This window comes from Vombatus ursinus, unplaced genomic scaffold (genome assembly GCF_900497805.2).
Source record: "Vombatus ursinus unplaced genomic scaffold, bare-nosed wombat genome assembly UNPS02011369.1, whole genome shotgun sequence".
NCBI lineage: Eukaryota > Metazoa > Chordata > Mammalia > Diprotodontia > Vombatidae > Vombatus > Vombatus ursinus.
The window spans coordinates 6,490,033-6,506,831 of record NW_020951147.1 but is presented as its reverse complement, the minus strand read 5'-3'; the positions used below and the strand labels follow the sequence as shown (position 1 = coordinate 6,506,831).

At 60.4% G+C, this 16,799-nt stretch overlaps 4 protein-coding genes across 5 annotated transcripts; 3 read left to right on the top strand and 1 right to left on the bottom strand.

Annotated features, from left to right (window-relative positions):
• The first annotated feature begins 261 nt into the window (after positions 1-261).
• On the top strand, positions 262-2,434 carry CATSPERZ (catsper channel auxiliary subunit zeta). Its single transcript, XM_027856302.1, has 5 exons — positions 262-420; positions 846-1,149; positions 1,448-1,521; positions 1,660-1,726; positions 2,274-2,434. Exons 1-5 carry the CDS (start codon positions 271-273, stop codon positions 2,372-2,374), a joined length of 696 nt encoding a protein of 231 aa, XP_027712103.1. The 5' UTR covers positions 262-270; the 3' UTR covers positions 2,375-2,434.
• Positions 2,435-3,276: 842 nt separating this feature from the next.
• On the top strand, positions 3,277-7,629 carry ESRRA (estrogen related receptor alpha). 2 transcript variants are annotated; one of them, XM_027856155.1, is made up of 7 exons: positions 3,277-3,352; positions 4,884-5,241; positions 5,851-5,967; positions 6,101-6,229; positions 6,331-6,498; positions 6,578-6,847; positions 7,335-7,629. In XM_027856155.1, the coding sequence occupies exons 2-7, from the start codon at positions 4,899-4,901 to the stop codon at positions 7,598-7,600; spliced, it is 1,293 nt and encodes a 430-aa protein (XP_027711956.1). In that variant the 5' UTR covers positions 3,277-3,352; positions 4,884-4,898; the 3' UTR covers positions 7,601-7,629. The 2 variants fall into 2 exon arrangements, with proteins under 2 accessions (XP_027711956.1, XP_027711957.1); XM_027856156.1 differs by lacking the exon at positions 3,277-3,352 and adding an exon at positions 3,529-3,561.
• An 821-nt stretch (positions 7,630-8,450) lies between these two features.
• On the bottom strand, positions 8,451-10,020 carry TRMT112 (tRNA methyltransferase subunit 11-2). The gene is made up of 4 exons (XM_027856142.1): positions 9,818-10,020; positions 9,628-9,729; positions 8,854-8,946; positions 8,451-8,719 (listed from the first exon to the last, which is right to left on the bottom strand). The coding sequence occupies exons 1-4, from the start codon at positions 9,911-9,913 to the stop codon at positions 8,612-8,614; spliced, it is 399 nt and encodes a 132-aa protein (XP_027711943.1). The 5' UTR covers positions 9,914-10,020; the 3' UTR covers positions 8,451-8,611.
• A 2,477-nt stretch (positions 10,021-12,497) lies between these two features.
• Positions 12,498-16,107, top strand: PRDX5 (peroxiredoxin 5). Its single transcript, XM_027856157.1, has 6 exons — positions 12,498-12,655; positions 14,452-14,586; positions 14,921-15,052; positions 15,152-15,190; positions 15,561-15,622; positions 15,869-16,107. Exons 1-6 carry the CDS (start codon positions 12,509-12,511, stop codon positions 15,972-15,974), a joined length of 621 nt encoding a protein of 206 aa, XP_027711958.1. The 5' UTR covers positions 12,498-12,508; the 3' UTR covers positions 15,975-16,107.
• Positions 16,108-16,799: the final 692 nt, after the last annotated feature.

Genomic DNA, 16,799 nt, shown 5'->3' with positions numbered 1-16,799 from the left:
GAGTCGGCCACGGCTAAACAACAACAATGACGAGGGGGATTGGCTAGATTGCCTCCCGGGTCCCTGCTGGTCCGGGAGTTTCTGATTCTGGAAGCCTTCTCAGCTCCAGCCAGGGCAGAGGGAGAATGGCCTTTAAGTGGTAGGGTCCGAACTCCCAACTCGTGACTCAATCAATCCCAACGTCTCTTCCCGCCCTCCCCCCCTCACTTCCTGAGAGCACGACCCTCACAGATCAGTTGTTCTACTGGCTCAGTCCGTTGGGGCGCAGGGATGGAGAGCCAAGACTCCCATTTCCCGGCGAAAGTCCAATCACGGGACCAAACCGAGAGCCAAACTTCTGTTCAGGCGGGCTGGAGGAGTCCAGCCTCGACCCAGGAGGACTCGATCCTGGGCTTCTGCTCTCTCAAGGACTCGAACGGAGTAAGGCTTCACTGGGGACCACTGGCTTCCAGGAGCTCCCTGGCCTCCAGAACCCCACTCCACCCCCCATCTCCGCAGCCAACGTTCAGTCTGCTCGGGCCCCAGTCTCCAGCTCCTCCGCAATCTCCAAACCAACCTTTCTACCCTTTCCTTTCTGTCCCTCGGGGCCTTTCACCTAGCATCGTCGTTCCTGGGGTCCTCTGCAAAATCCTCCTCGCTGCCCTACTGCCCTACCTCTCGAACTCGCTCACGGACCCTGGGCCACCTCATCAGGGAAGGCGGCCGAAATGTGCTCTGGGTCCTTTAGAAAGAGGGGAGGGGTGGGATGGGGCGACCTGCCAGGACCGAGGCAGTGGCTCGTGGTTCCCGCTCCTTCCCCTCAGTCCTCCCTAGCCCCGAGACTCCCGCTCTCCTTCCGTCGGCAGGAGTCGGAAGGTTCCCAAACGTCCCCGGAGGAAAGCCCTGCAACCCGAAGGGAAGTTCGGAAGCTTGGGTCAGCGGCAGGCGCGGCCCAGCCAAAACAAGAAGGCAAGCCGAGTGGGGAACGGGACAGCAGCGTCCACTCCAACTCGAGCAGGGTTGCGCCCCGTAGCTGGGGGACGCAAAGCAACGGAGCGGAAGAGGACGAAGTCGACTTTAGCCGCGCGTCCGTCAGCGCCCCGCAACCGCGCCGGATCCTGCCTGCTGTGCGGGGAAACCAAGAGTCTGTCGAAAGGAGCAAATACCCTGGTCGGTCCGGGCTGGGGAGGGATGCGTCCTGCTGGGCGTCTCTCCAAGGCCCCAGGAGGGAGAACCAGGAGGGTGCTCTGAAGGTCTAGCGGGAGGGACCCGTCCCCTCTAGCACTTCTCCAAGTCCCTGGAGGGGAAGGAGGCCCGGTACTCCTGGGCTAGGGGAAAAGCCATGATCCCTTCAGCGACCACCCCAAGCCCCTCAATGGGCAGGACGCGGGGGCCAGGGACTCCGGAAGGGTCCACGTAATGACTATAATTACTCTCTCACCTCCTCCCCTCAACTCCGCCCTCCTAGAGTCATCTGACCAACCGTGCATGGAACTGCGAGAAGCTACGCACCGTGCCTACCGGGCTGAGCTACAGAACCGAGTGCGTGCGGGCTGCGAGCTGCCGGGGGCTGGACTCTGGGAGTGGGTCTCGTTGGCGATTCTCCCCTCTCTGGCGCAGTCTGGGAAGCTTCTCCCTGAAACCCGCGCCCTACCTGCTGTTTCTTCCTTTCATTCCCAGCTGCCCCTGCCTCTGGCCAACCTCATGGAGGAGGAGGCGCTGGAAATCCTTACCAAGAGCCTCCGTAGTGAGCGCCCCGGGGGATACCCTCACTTCGGGACAAGGGCGGGGGTGGATGAACCCACTAAGCGCGGAGGGGGGTCCATGGAGGTGGGGTTCAGGGGAGGGGCGGGGAGGTCACCTATGAGGGTCTTGCCCCTCTCCAACGTCCATTCCTACATCTCCACTACATCCCCGAGACGCCGGCAGGGTAGGGATGATTACTATCATTCTGGTGAGGGATGGAAAAGCAAGGTGGCCGTGGCGTGGCGGAGAGGGCTGGCCTGCTCAGGAGTCAGATCTGGGTTCAAGTGCTGCTCCAGCCATGCATAGGAGCTGCGAGACCAGGGCACGTCCTTTAGCTTGGAGTGCCTAGGCAATCTTTGAAGTGCAGGAAAGGTGCCGAGGTGTACGCGGCGGAAAGCCCCGGTCCGGAGCGAGCCAAAGAGCGGATGGGGGAAACTGAGATCCGGACAACGGGGAGACCTCGGCGAGAAAGGCGCTGTGGGGGCGGGCGGGTGCAGGGCAGGTGCCCACCTGCGCGCCCTCCATCCCGCCTCCTTATCCCCGCCCAGGTTACAGCAAGGGCATAGGGAAAGACCACAAGCTGACCCAGCAGCTACGGCGGCACGTGGAACAGCTGCGCAAGAACCTGATGAGTCGCAAATGCACCTGAGCACCTCGTGGTCTCCACGGGAACCCCGCCCCGCCGGGCGCTGGCCCCGCCCCGCGGGACTCCGCCCCCCCCGATAAATAAAGGCGCTCCGCCCTCTGCTCTATCCGCCTGGGTGACTGCGCCTGCGTAGGAAGCGTGCGGGGCGGGACAAGCGGAAGGGTGGGGGGGTCGTTCCCGGTGCCACGTGACAAAGACGTCCCGCCCCGCAACCTTCAACGGTCACCGCAGTGACCTTGGGAGCCTGTGCGCCCCCTACGGGCTCCGCCCCCTCCGGCGCGCGGCCCTGCCGCCCTGCGACCTTGAGTGACTTTCGCTTCCGCCCGCCTCTGTGCCATATAAGGCGCTGGTCCCACCCCCAGGAGGCTCGTCCCAGCTCGAGGCCGCGGCCTCATTTGCATACGGCTCCGCCCAAACGACGTCATACCAAAACCCAACCCCCCCCACCCCCCGCCGCCGCCTCCTCTTTAATCGGGCTCCCACATTCCCGTATCTAGTTACGAACGGGTACGCAAACGCCTCCGTTTCACCGCAGCCACACGTGAGGCGGAGCTGGCGGGGCGCGAAAGGGTTTCTGTCTGTCCCGCGAGCGCGCGCGCGCGCTCACTCCCACAGCAGATTTCCACGCGCCTTCTTTCCATAAAGAGATTTCCGTGGACGCCCCGCCCCCTGAACCGGGGCTTCGCCCAGGCGCCCCTCGGTTCCGCCTACTGTGTTGTTTTGCGTGCGCTCCGGGGCCGCTCCGCCCCCTCCCTGCCTCCCTCCGCCCCTCCCATCTCGGCTTTGCATAAGCTCCGTCCTGTCCGCTCCCCACCGCGTGCTGAGAGTACTGCTTTGCATACGCGCCGGGCCAGCCCCGCCCCCGGCCCCCTGCTTTGCATACGCGCCGGGCTGGCCCCGCCCCCGCTGTCAGCTGGAGGAAGCCGAGTAGGAAGCGGCCGCGATGTCCTTTTGTGTCCTACAAGCCGCCGGCGGCGCCGAGTGAGCGACGGGCCGGGCCGGGCTGGGCCGGGACGCGGCGGAGGCGGCGGCGGAGGAGGCGGGGCCCGGGCCGGGCGGCTTCCGTCCAGCACCGCGCAGCCCCGGCGCCGCGGGGCCCCCATGCCGGGCCGGCCGCCGCCGCTGCTGCTGCTGCTGCTGCTGCTGCCGCCGCCGCCGCCGTCGCCGTCGTCGCTGCTGCGGAGCCCCAGGTCCGGGGCCGGGCGGGGGCCGGGCGGGCAGGGCCGGGCCTAGGGGCCGCGGCCATGTGCGGCCGTCCGGGTTCCCGCTATCGCGGGGCGCCTGGGCCGAGGCCGCGCGGCTCCGGGAGACACGTGGGGGCCTCGGGTCCGCGTGGGCGGGGGCCCCTCCCCGAGGCAGCGCGGGCTTTCTGGGTCAGGGGTCATGACTGGCGGGGGGGGGCAGCAAGTTTGTAACACCCCCCCCAAGCCGCCGGGAGGTGGCCGTGGCGGAGGGGGGGGGCTGGGGGGGTGTTATAGGAGGAAGCGCAAGGCCCCGCCCCTCCCCCTCCCCCTCCCCCTCCCCCCGCCGGCGTACTCGCCAGGTGAGCGGGCGGGCAGGTGAGTGTACGCAGGCCCTTGGGGGAAGGGAAGGAAGTTCATGCCCTTTGGGTGGGGGCGGGGAGGGGTTCCCCACCGTCCGATGGAGGAGGTGAAAGGTGCCTAAGGCTGTGCCTCGGCCGCCCTACCTTCGAAGAGGCCAGGTGTGGGCAAAAGGCAATATCCAGGGAGCACCTCTGAATACGGAGTGGGGGGAGGGCCGGGGCAGCCCTTTGGGAGCTGAAGGTCGCCGGCTTGTAACTTTAACCTGGGGCTCGAGATTACTCACACATGGGGGTCATGGATGCGCCTCACTTGCTTTCTGGGGATCCATGAATGGGGGGCCAGTTAAATTTCTTGAGACTTTTCTCCTGCTGCCCCCCTCCCCCCAGCCTGTTTCCCTGGTCCTAGCATAGGGCCTATCTCTTTCTGGGAATAAAATTCCTCTGGACTCTGCTCCCTGCCTCCTTTCTTCCCCCCGCCCCAGGTGCTGGCTCTGTGCCCAGCTGTTGGGCAACCAGGATGGATGGCTCCCCCTTCTCCTCCTGGAGCCTCTTGCCACTCCGGGCCAGCCAGAAGCATCCTGGAGGCTTAGTGCCTTGAACCCTGGGCTGGAGGGGAGGAGACTTTGGCTGCTAATCCAGGCTCTGGCCCCATACATATCCGGCAAATCGTTTTCCTTCCCCAGTTATAAAATAGAGGCCTTTCTAGCTCCTTCGATTTCTGAGGGTCCTTTCAGCTCTGACAGTTTATAATTCTATGGTCTGATGAGATAAGTCCCCACTTTGCTCCTCAGGTGGCCAGGCCCCTGCAGGGCCTCGATCCCAGTGACAAAGGGCACCAGCACTTCTCCCATTAATCTTTCCCCTCCCCTTTGTTTCCCCCAGGTGCCTTTCGATCTCTAAGTCAGGCCTCCCTGGATTTTTCTAGGACCTTTGCTCACCCATTTCTCCTTTTTCTCCCTCTTCCACCAGGTGATCAGCAGCACCATGTCTGGCCGGGAACGAGGGTCGGAGCCTCTCTATATCAAGGCAGAGCCTGCCAGCCCAGATAGTCCTCGGGGCTCCTCGGAGGCTGAGCCCGAACCACCGCCTGCCCGGCCTCCTGGCCCTGGCCCCGCTCGGCGACGACTCCCCACGGGCAGGGAAGAGGATGAGGAAGGGGAGGGCACGGGGCTGGGTGAGAGGGGTAGCGGCGGCGGTGGGGGCAAGCTGGTGCTGAGCTCACTGCCCAAGCGCCTCTGCCTGGTGTGTGGGGACGTGGCTTCTGGCTACCACTATGGCGTGGCCTCCTGTGAGGCATGCAAGGCCTTCTTCAAGAGGACCATCCAGGGTGAGCATGACCCCGGTATTTCAAGGTCTTAGGCTCTTTTCCCGGGTTCCCAGCAGTGGGTGGGCCAACATGCAACGAGTCCTAGCCCTGCTGATCACTGTGCGACCTTGGCCTTGACCTTCTGGGCCTCAGTTTCTTCAGATGAGGATCTGACATTCTTCCTAGCACTAATTGTATGATTCTCTCAATCTGTGACAAAGTAGGGTGCACATATCTGAAGCCCTTGTCCTCTCAGGGCTTATGATCTAGGAAAAGTCATTTTGGTGAAGACGGGAAAGACCCTTCCGGGAGAGATGACTTTCTCCCTGATCGCTATGTCATGGCAGACCTGGAAGGGATCTTAGGATCAGGAAGTATGCTGGGAGATAAGAAGGGAATACCCTGAGATCATCCTATAGCTACTGAAAGTTAGTCATGACTTGAACTCAGGACATCTGACTATAAGTTCAGGGTCCTCTGGACTGCTGTCATCTTTACCAAGTGGCTGCAGCCTCCCTCACTGTGGCCCCTGCCCCATGCAGATCAGAGACCTGTGGAAGTTGGCAGAAGTTTCTCCTGGGTTCATGGGGGGCTGCTGCCTGCTGTGAATCCCATCTCTTGCCTTGCCAGGGAGCATTGAGTACAGCTGCCCGGCCTCCAATGAGTGTGAGATCACCAAGCGGCGGCGGAAGGCCTGCCAAGCCTGCCGCTTCACCAAGTGCCTGCGGGTGGGCATGCTCAAGGAAGGTGAGTGAGCAGAGGGGAGACCCTGGCCTGAGGGAGGGAAGGCTTGGCTCCTGCCTGGGAGGGACCTTGGTGGTCTGGGCTGAGGTGGATTTGTTATACTGAACCTACTCTGCACCGCCTCTCCCTTTTTTAGGGGTTCGTTTAGACCGGGTCCGAGGCGGACGGCAGAAATACAAGCGTCGGCCTGAGGTAGAGCCCCTGCCCTTTCCAGGACCCTTCTCCTCTGCTGCTCTGGCACCGCCAGGGGGCACTCGGAAGACAGGTGAGAAGCCGCTTGCCTGGGCCTGGGGCAAGCCTGGTTCCGGTGTGGAGGGCTCTGCAGGCCCTGCATGTGACTTGCCCCCTGCCTCTCTGTCCCTCCAGCCCCCGTGAATGCTCTTGTGTCCCACCTGCTGGTCGCAGAGCCGGAGAAACTATATGCAATGCCTGACCCAGCAGGCCCTGACGGGCACCTGCCAGCTGTGGCTACACTGTGCGACCTTTTTGACCGGGAGATCGTGGTCACCATCAGCTGGGCTAAGAGCATCCCAGGTGAGGGGTGTGCGGCTGGGGTGCCTGAGCTTCACGCTGGGCAGGGCCTCCTGACTCAGTTTCCTCGCCCTGATTGCAGGCTTCTCTGCCCTGTCGCTGTCGGACCAGATGTCGGTATTGCAGAGCGTGTGGATGGAGGTGTTGGTGTTGGGGGTGGCGCAGCGCTCGCTGCCCCTGCGGGACGAGCTGGCCTTTGCTGAGGACCTGGTTCTGGATGAGGAGGGAGCCCGGGCAGCTGGGCTGGGCGAGCTGGGGGCCGCACTCCTGCAGCTGGTTCGCCGGCTCCAGGCCCTTCGGCTGGAACGGGAGGAATACGTGCTGCTCAAGGCCTTGGCTCTGGCCAATTCCGGTGAGCCACATGCCAGGGAGGGGGGTGAGCTCTGTTCCAGGGTGGTGTCCCCCACGGTACCCCCAGCAGCCGGTGAGCACGCAGGGCTCCCACAAGAGAGAGGAGGGGAGCCTGGAGCTTCTGGGCCCTCTTAACTTGTCAGCTTGTTCACTGAGGTCAGAGGTGGGAGGGCCCTTGGGCATCATCTCCTTACAGATGAGGCAGTGGGGCACTGAAAAGAGAAGAGGCTCTCCCTGAGCCACAGACTAAGTAGACCAGCCAGGATTTGAACCTGGGTCCAGTGAGCTCTCTCTCCACTGAGTTATCCTGTGGCACGCAGAGCCCAGTTGGGCCCAGTTCTAGCTGACTCTTGTGTGTTGGACCCACATCATCTCATTGGATTCTCAGCTTCCCCCTAGATACACAGCAGGGTGGATCCAGGTGGGCTCCCTGGAGAGGGGCAGGGGCAGGTGGGCTGCCCCCTGAGTGGAGCCCTTCCCTCCCCCAGACTCAGTGCACATAGAAGACGCTGAGGCCGTGGAGCAGCTGCGGGAGGCCTTGCACGAAGCCTTGCTGGAGTACGAAGCTGGGAGGGCTGGCGGGGGCCCTGGTGGGGGTGCCGAGCGCCGCCGGGCTGGGCGGCTGCTGCTCACCTTGCCCCTCCTCCGCCAGACGGCGGGCAAAGTGTTGGCCCATTTCTATGGGGTGAAGCTGGAGGGGAAGGTCCCCATGCACAAGCTTTTCCTGGAGATGCTGGAGGCCATGATGGACTGATGGGGGGAGGGCTGTTGGTCTCGAGGACATGTGTGGGTGGGGGGGCGGTGCTGGCAGGACCGGCAGGGGTGGGGGGAGGGGATTGAGCCCCAGAAGAAGCCCAGGGGAGGGCATGGGCAATGCCCACAGCCTGCTGGCAGTGCCAGGGCAGTGTCAACAGCCCATGGGAACCAGGCCCATGCCCGCTCTACTCCCTTCCATAGGCACCTAGAGGAGCGAGGCTAGGCGGTGCTGCTCCAACCACTAGAGGGAAGCACTGCCCCTCGCAAGCCATAATCTACCCCCAGGGTTGGGGGGGCCTTGTGGAAGCCATAAAGGGGGGCTGCTGGGGAAACTGGGGTACCAGGGGAGAGGTAAGAGATCTCAGGGAGGGAAGGGTCGAAGGGCCCCGGCTTCCCCTTCGGTTAATGCTTTTTGCTGCTGCTTGGCCCATCCCCAGGGGCCTGGCTCCCCCCTCTAGCAGAGCCGGGGCTGGAGAGCAAGGACCCCGAACCCTTCCCTCCTTGCCATTTATACTGGGCATTATTACTGCCCCCAAACTCCAACCCTTCGCCCCCTTTAAAGCAATAAATCAGAGCTGGCTCCTCTCTTCCCCTTCCCCAACCTGCCCCTGGAGCTGGGCCAAGGGATGATCCCAGACCCCTGGGGAGGGGAGGGGGGCCACAGCATCTGCTCTGTCCCCTGCATAGCAATAACACTATATTTATTTTTAGGGTTTGGACTGAGGGAGGAGCAGGGGCCACTGGAGTAGGGCCTGGGCCTGCCTCCTCCCAGGACTGAGTGGGGGAACAGAGCTGTACAGAGACTCTATTTTAATGTATATTTGCTGCAAAGAAAAAAAAAACACGCGTTCAGTTTTGAACCTTTAATGAGGAAAAAAATATAACAGCAATCATACCATCCCCCAGGGCTCTGTGTGGTCTGGGGACTGTGGCTGGGAGGATGACTAGTGCAGCCTAGATGAACAATAATAAAAGATGGACATAAAGTAGGGGGCTAAAGCTCTGAGACCTAGGACGTTGCCTCGTCATCACTCAGCAGCATGTTGGGGATCCCTCGGCTGATGGGAAACAGGCGTCCAGATTCTGGGCACTGCAAAGTGCCCTCGACGACCTCCACCTGCAGGATGACCACAAGATGGGGAATTAGCAGGGGCTGGGCCTGGCAGGGACGCCACCCTGAGGCTGGAAGAACTCCAGGGAACTGGGAGAAGGGCTAGAGCAGCAGCCCCCTGGCCTGCCCAGGACCCTCACCTCTAACAGGACGTGGTGCACCTTCCTCAGAAAGTCTTCATCCTTCTCGTAGCCCTCCTTCAACTGCCTGGGCAGCTCAGACAGGTGTCCCAGCTGTAGGAAGGGACAAAGGCAGCTTGGATTACAGGCCGGGGGTCTGTCCTGCCCATGACCCCTAGATATTCCCAAGGTCACATCATTAACGTGTCTGGTGCCAAGCCCAGAGGCTCCGCTGAAACATTCCCCAGTCTCCACATGAAAAATCTTTCTCCTGGGGCCTGGGCCGTCCAGTCTGATCTCTGCCCTTCCTAGTGCAAGGTCCGACTCACTGCCGCCCCACAAAACCCCTGTGGCTTCCCCTCCAGGATAATGTAGCTACTGCCCAGCATTTATTAAACGCCTGCTGTTTGCCAGGCTCTGGAGGCACAGGGGCTCAGGCCCTGCACAACACTTCAGCATGAGTCCCCAAGTGCCTTCGAGCCGCCAGCAGGGTCCAGTTCTTTCCCTAGAACCCCCCCCCCCCATTTGGCAGGTGGGCCCTCGAGGGTCCGCTCTGTCCACTGTCCCCTGACCTGGGAATTTTTCCCCTTCTCTACCCAGCATGCACTTGGAGATAAGTGCAAACCACCGCGGCTAAAGCCTTGACAAATATTCAGTGCAGGGCCGGGCCGGGCCGGGCCGAACTTGGTCGTCCCTCAGCGTGAGCTTGTGGACTCCACGCCATCTCGCGTGGGCAGTCGGAGCGGCCATCGAGGCTCGGGGGCGGGGGGGGAGGGGGCGTGCGTGGGCGCTCACGCTCTCGGCCGCTTCCACCAGCGCCGTCCACTCCATCTTGGGGATCATGCGCGTCACGAAGTCCGGGTTGAAGTCCACGGGGCTCACGCGGATCTCGGTGGCCTGGGAGTGGGGGGGGCACACCGGGCTTGTCACGTGGGCTGCCGGCCGGGCACGGGCCCTTCCCCCCGCCCCACTCCGCCTCGAGTACCTGGATACGCAGCGGGAAGCCCCGGGGCCCCACCCCACGCACGTGGGAGCTCAGCAAGTTGTGGGTCAGCAGCTTCATCCCGGCCTGCGCGCGCATCCGAACCGGGACCGGAACCGGAACCGGGTCGGTGCCCTACATACGCCTGTTCCGCCTCTTCTCGCTACTTCCCCCTTCCGCTCGAGAACCCCTTTCCTCCCTCGGGCCACTTCCGGAAGAGGCGGGGCACCCCTCCCCAAACAGGATGTTTCGGGAGCCGCCGCTGCCCCACGGCTTTTAGTTCCGGAAACTTGTCGTTTTCCCGCCCCTAAATGCATAGTTGCACAGTTCGAGCCAGATGCGCATGCGCAGCCGCATCCTCGCTGCAGCCCGGGGCTAAGCTTCCTGATGCTGCAAGAGGGCGGTACCAAGCGCCGGGCGGGCCAGTGCGCGCATGCGTTCTCATACACCTTTCCCTGCGTTCCACTCGTGCAGGTGCATTTCTGCGCAAGTACACGTGTGTGCCTCTAGGTGGCGCAGTGGAGAACGTGCGGGGGAACCCAACGGAGCGTTTTCTTGACACTTTCAGGCCCCAAGCCCTTTTGGCCGGTTACTCAGCCTCTCCCAATCTCGGTTTCCTCATCAATAAAATTAGAATGAAATGGGTCTGGTTCCCAGGGGTGTCGTGAGGACCAAATGGGATAGTCTTAATAAGAGATAGCGTTTACATTTCTGGCTTTGCTGTTTGTCCTTCGTTCTCCAAGAGGACCATGTGACATGCAAGTGAACTGGATTTAAGCGAGGCAGGGCTGTGCAAAGTCACCAGCCTCACGTTCTCCTCCTGAGTCATCTGGGTCCAGTGGGAAGTTATCGATCAGGACCACTGGAGATAGCCCAGGATGCAGTGGGAGGCCTTGGCCTTTTTAAACTGAGGTCTTTAACAGGTCTCAACAAATATGGCCTTATTGAATCCTCACCACCATAGGAGGAAGGTGCTATTATTAAAAGGGCCGCTAGGTGGCGCAGTGGATAGCGTGCGGGGACCCGGAGTTAAGAAGACCGAGTTCTAATCCGGCCTCAGACGCTTCCTTGCTGAGCAAGACACCTAACCCTGTTTGCCTCAGTGTCCTCATCTGTTAAAATGGTATCTTTGCCAAGAAAACCCCAAATGGGGACACGACGCACAGGTCTGAGCACGTGGCCCCCTGTTGCAGATACAAAGTCCACTGTTTGGTATTCCAAGCCCTTCGTGTTCTGCCCCTCCTCCCTTTCTCACACCTCACTCCCAGGCCCTCTTCGATCCAGGGACGCTGGCCTTGAAGAAGACCCTCCAACCCGTGACTCAGTGAATTCTCACTATCTGCCACCCATGTCTGCAATGCTTCCCTCCTCATCTCCCCCTCCGATGGCCTTCACGCCCCAGCTAAAATCCCACCCCTCCCTTGGTTATCTCCAATTTATCTTTTGTTTGCTGTCTTCCCCTGTTAGATTGTGAGCTTCTCGAGGGCAGTGACTGTCTTTTACCTTACTTTGTATCTCCTGTGCTTAGCACAGTGCTTGGCACGTAGTAGGCGCTTAATAAATATTTTGACAAAGAGTCTATGGGTGATACCACATACAAACAAAGAAGCTACAAACAGGGGGCAGCGGGGTGGTGCAGTGAATAGAGAACCAGCCCTGGAGTCAGGAGGACCTGAGTTCAAAGCTGGCCGCAGGAGCTTGACACTCACTAGCTGTGTGACCCTGGGCAAGTCACTTAACCCCAATTGCCTCACTAAATAGAAAAAAAGGAGTACAGACATTATAGACAGAATGAACTGGGCTTAGTCTCAGAGGACTGGAAAGGTAGGAGGGTTCTAGGTGATGAAGGGTTTTGAGGATTTTGTATTTGCTCTTGGAGACCAGGGTAAACCACTGGGGGTTTGTGTGTGTGTGTGACATCTTCCGACCTGAACTTTAGGAAGATCAGTTTGGGGGCTGAATAGAGGTCGGACTGGAGTGGGGAGAGACCTGAGGCAGACACCCACCGGCGGGCTGTTTTAATAGGAAGTGGAGGCACCCAACGCAGAAGGCTTCTAAGCCACAAAGCCTGGGAGAGAGACACAACGATAGCTGGCACGGATGGCAGGATCGAGGGAGGGTGGAGAAGCCACGGGAGCAGGGCAGCGGGTACAGACAGGTGAGTGGCGGGGTGGGGGTGCGGAGGGCCCAGATTCTGGAGGAGATGGACTGGACCGGATGGGACGGCTTGGCCAGGAGAAGGACCACAACACCACGTGAGATGGGGCTGGAGGAGGAGAGGGGGGCACAGGGAGCCCAGAAAGAGGGAGGGGAGCGGGCTCTTGTTCTGGGTGCGCGGCCTCAGGTTGAGGCTCTCAGCTGAGCAGGGATGAGAAGGCTGCGTCACTGCACAGGAGTGCTCTGGGCTCGTTCACGCGGCTCCCCCCGCCTCCTTCACGCCACATGTCAATCACACGCTGAGCCGCGGCGACACTCCGCCGCCCGGACAATCCGGGGGCTCGTCCCCGCCCCCTTCAGCGCTTCGCCAATGAGAAGGGCGAGTCCCGAGGCTCGAGACCACCCTCCCTACGCTGCCCCTCCCCTCCCGGTTGCTGAGTGGCTCGTAGTCCCTAGACCCCGCCCCTTTATGCAAACGAGGAGCCCCGCAGGGGCGGGGCTTCATCCGGGGGCGGGCCTACGCGGAGCCCTGCGGGGATGGGGCTGGCCGGGCTGCTCGCCCTCGGGTGCCGCGCTGGGCCTGCTCTTAAAGGGGCGTGGGCAGCTGCCTCGGCGGCTCAGACCTTCTCTGCCGCGTCGGTCCGGACCCTGCGCAGCGCACCTGCAGCCATGGCCCCGATCAAGGTGAGCCTCGGCCCCAGACCTTGACTTTGACCTTGGCAGCCCCACCCCCCCCCGCCCCGGGACCGACCCCCCAAGAGGACTGACCCCCCGATCATCCCCATGTCAGACACCCACTTCATGGACTGACACCCCCAGCTATCCTTCGTGTTAGTGACCCGTTTTGCTGTTTGATCCCCTCATCCGTCTCCCCATAGTCTAGATTCCTCGTGCGGACCGATCTATTGATACCCCTCCCCTTACAGACGGAGCTTGACCCAGGGACCTCTTTTATGGGATGACTGACCCTTCCTGCCCATCTTCCTGGCTCAGCCCTTTGCAGCCCCCTCCTTGTGAACTGACCATGATGGGGGTCCCCTCTCTGGACTGATCCCCCCCCCCCCATTATAAATTGATGATGAATATAGACAGAATTCCTCATTGCACGTGACTGTGCATCTCTCCTGGCTCCATAGGATCATAGCTTGGGAACTGGGGGTCATCTGAGCTGACCCGAGGGTAGGGATTATCTCCCTTTTGTGAGTGCCTGGCCCTTAGCTGGGGCTGCTTAGGAAGTGCTCCTTGATTGACTGATCTGATCCAAGCGTCTCATTTTACAGATGAGGAAACTGAGGCCCGGACAATTTTAAGTGATTTGCCAGGGGTGGTATGGGGAGTGCACAGCAGAGCTGAGTTTTAACATAGATCTTCAGGTTGCAGATTTGCTTAATGAACTGAACCTCTCAAAAAGGAGGAATTTTCCCTGGATTGACCACTCATTTAGACTGATGGCCCCACCTTCATCCAACGTAGCCTGGACATCTCCTATACAGAATGATTCTCTTTGTGGCCTGACCGTCTCCTGATCAACTGATCCCCCACCCCCATTATGGACTGATGCCCCATCTGGTCCAACCTGTACCCCATACAGACTGACTCCTCATGTGGAATTCCTCCCTGACCTGGGGACTTTTCTTCCTCCTCCTGCTGCTAATGTCCTGAGATATTCATTCGGCCCCAGCCGCCTCAGAGAAGTGATTTGGGTGGTAGAGACCAAGATCCTCCCCTCTGATCAAACCTCTGAATCACTCCAATTCCCCAGCCATTGTTCTCAGTTACTTAGAGAATTAACAGTTTCCTTTCCCCCCAGTCTGTGCCTCTGGCCTGTCCCGCTCCCTCCCACCCCAGAGGCTGGCGTATATTTCACTGGTGTGTGTGTGTGTGTGTGTGTGTGTGTGCGTGTGTGTGTGTGTGAGAGAGAGAGAGAGAGAGAGAGAGAGAGAGAGAGAGAGAGAGAGATTTAGACCTTGTCTTGGACCATTTCCCCTCCCCTTCTTCCAAAAGCCAGAAATGCTGGTCGCTGTGTCTTCTTCCAAGCCCCAGCATCCTACAGGGGCTCAACGGGGCAAATCCCAGGGTCTGGCCAGACTTTGCCCTCTTCCTTGCAGACTCCAGTCTTCCTGCCCCTCCCCTCCCCTCCCCTCCCCACCCCACTCCTTTCCCGGAAAGAAGGCTTTGGTCTTGCCCCACAGAAGCCATTCATCTGGATTATGCAACACCTACCTGGCCACAGAAAAAACTCCCGTCACCAACTGTCCTCCATGTGCCCTAGAGAGGGATCACAACTCCCCGGAAATTTAGAGCTGCTTGGGTGGGGATGGGCTGGGGGGTGCTCCAGCTGTCCCTGAGGGCAAGGAAGGGACCAGGAAACTGTCCTGGGAATTTCCCTTTGCAGCCCCAGTGACAGAGGCTGTGAACCCAGTCCTGGCTTCCCCTCGGGGTCTGGCATCCCTCTAGCTCTGAGCCTTCTCCTCCCTCAGGTGGGTGATGCCCTTCCGTCAGTGGAGGTATTTGAGGGAGATCCAGGCAAGAAGGTGAACCTGGCAGAGCTCTTCAAAGGCAAGAAGGGAGTACTCTTTGGGGTCCCCGGAGCTTTCACGCCAGGCTGTTCCAAGGTAGGGGAATGATGCCCAACAATACGGCCTAGTTGTTTGAGAGTGAAATGGGGTATTGCTGGAGGCTAGGTGACCCCTCGTTTTGGGGATTGAAGAGGGGGTGGCTGGTGAAATATGGGCTGGATAACATGGCCTCCAAAGCCCCTTCCCACTCTCTTGTGAGTGAAAAATGACACCATTCTGGGGTCCTTGTCGATCCAAGGGAAATGAGAGAGGGCTTGGGGAGGTCTGAGGAGAAGTAGCCTGGAGTATCTGGGGAGTCTTGGAAAAGGAGGGAGAGGGAAGGGTGAGAAAGGATGTGGGGCTGCTAACCCCCGTGCGTTCCCTTCCCCAGACCCACCTGCCTGGCTTTGTGGAGCAGGCTGATGCCCTCAAGTCCAAGGGGGCTGAGGTGGTGGCCTGCCTCAGTGTCAACGATGTCTTCGTGGTCAATGAGTGGGGCCTCTCACAAAAAGCTTCGGGCAAGGTGAGGCCCTGGGGGAGGGGCATGGGCTGGTGTGGGGGGCTGATTGAGAGGAGGGTGGAGGACGAGGCTGACGCCCCTTCCCCACCCTTCTGTCTCCAGGTTCGGCTCCTGGCTGACCCCACAGGAGCCTTTGGGAAGGTAAATGTCTGCTGTCACTGTTGGGGACCATCTTGGGAAAGGGGAGGTAACCACCACAGGGGGGAACTGGGGACTCCTGGAGCCTGGCTCAGTGCTGGGAGAGGCAGGGTTAGGCAGGGGGAGTCTGATGATCTGGGTCCACATCCCAGTTCAGTCACTTCCTAGCTGTGTGACCTTGGGCCAGTCCCTTCTCCTCCTGGGGCCTGTGAAATGACGAGGATGGACTAAAGTTCCTGAGAAATCAGGGCTTCAGCTGCCAGGGGGTGAGGAGGCTTGATTTTGGTGGTGGGGAGGGGCCAGTCTTCTGGGGGGGACCCTCCTGGTGACCTTGGCCTCTCTCCCCATTTGGTCATCTCCTCCACTCTCATAGGCAACAGAGCTGTTACTGGATGATTCCCTTGTACCCCTGTTTGGGAATCATCGTCTGAAGAGGTGAGGCCTGTGGAGCCCTCTGCTGGGACTCCACTCCTGGGCCCTGACACCCCCCAACCTGTGTCCCCCTGGGCCCTGGGTGTCCCCTGACCCCACTCCCCGGTTGGCCCTTGGAGTCCCCCCCTGACACGCCCCAGCCTGTGTCCCCCTGGGCCCTTGGAGCCCCTCCTGGGCCCTGACAGACACCCCCCAGCCTGTGTCCCCCTGGGCCCTGGGTGTCCCCTGACTCCCCGTGACCATCTGCAGATTCTCCATGGTGGTGCAGGATGGTGTCGTGAAGACTCTGAATGTGGAACCAGATGGCACAGGCCTCAGCTGCAGCCTCGCCCCAAACCTTCTGTCCCAGCTCTGAAGCCAGAGCCTGCCTGAGACCAGCTCTGGGCTCTGGGCTCTCTCCACAGTCCTGCCCAGTTGGCGTTGAGTCCACTAGCCTTTCTGGGTGCCTCTCTTCAAGGTTCTGCAATAAAAGATTTCAGTTTTCTGTCTCTCAGTTCTCCTTTTCGCTGGGGAAGAATTTTCTGTGTCTCCCAGGTGCCATCTTAGGGCCTGCCCTTGGGGAGGCTACACTCCGTAGGAGACAATGGCAGGCCAGCCACGTGCGGAGTCACACCCTTAGGTCATAAACAGGGCAACCGATGATGTGGGTCTGCAGCCCAAATGTGGAAGCTTCTTCTTGATGTGGGGGCCCAGCGCCGGGTCTTGACTCTGGCAAACGTAGGGTGTTTTCTATGCCTGATGGGCTCCACTGACTCATGGCTCCTGGGTAGACCAGTGGGTGTCTGGCTTTGGGTAACCAAGGCTCAGCCTAGCCTGACCATAGAACCAGCTTGGGGAATGAGTGTCCTCCAGTTTCTCAGACCTCCCGTGGCCACTCCATCCTCCAACCCTGCTGACTCCACTCCTGGATCCTCCATGCCTGCGTTCCGTCATTCACCCAGTCTTTTCCCCTGTGTCTATAAACACATTTGGAGCCCAAATCCCTCCATCCCAAATGGCCCTCGGAGAAGCGGCATCTACCTAGCGCTGGTTACTTTGCCCACTCACTCCTCAACACCCAGCCTCTGTCTGGCTTCAGGCCCCACCACTTGGCCCAAGCAATTTCCTCCGTTTTCTTTTTCTCTTTCTTTCTTTCTTTCTTTCTTTCTTTCTTTCTTTCTTTCTTTCTTTCTTTCTTTCT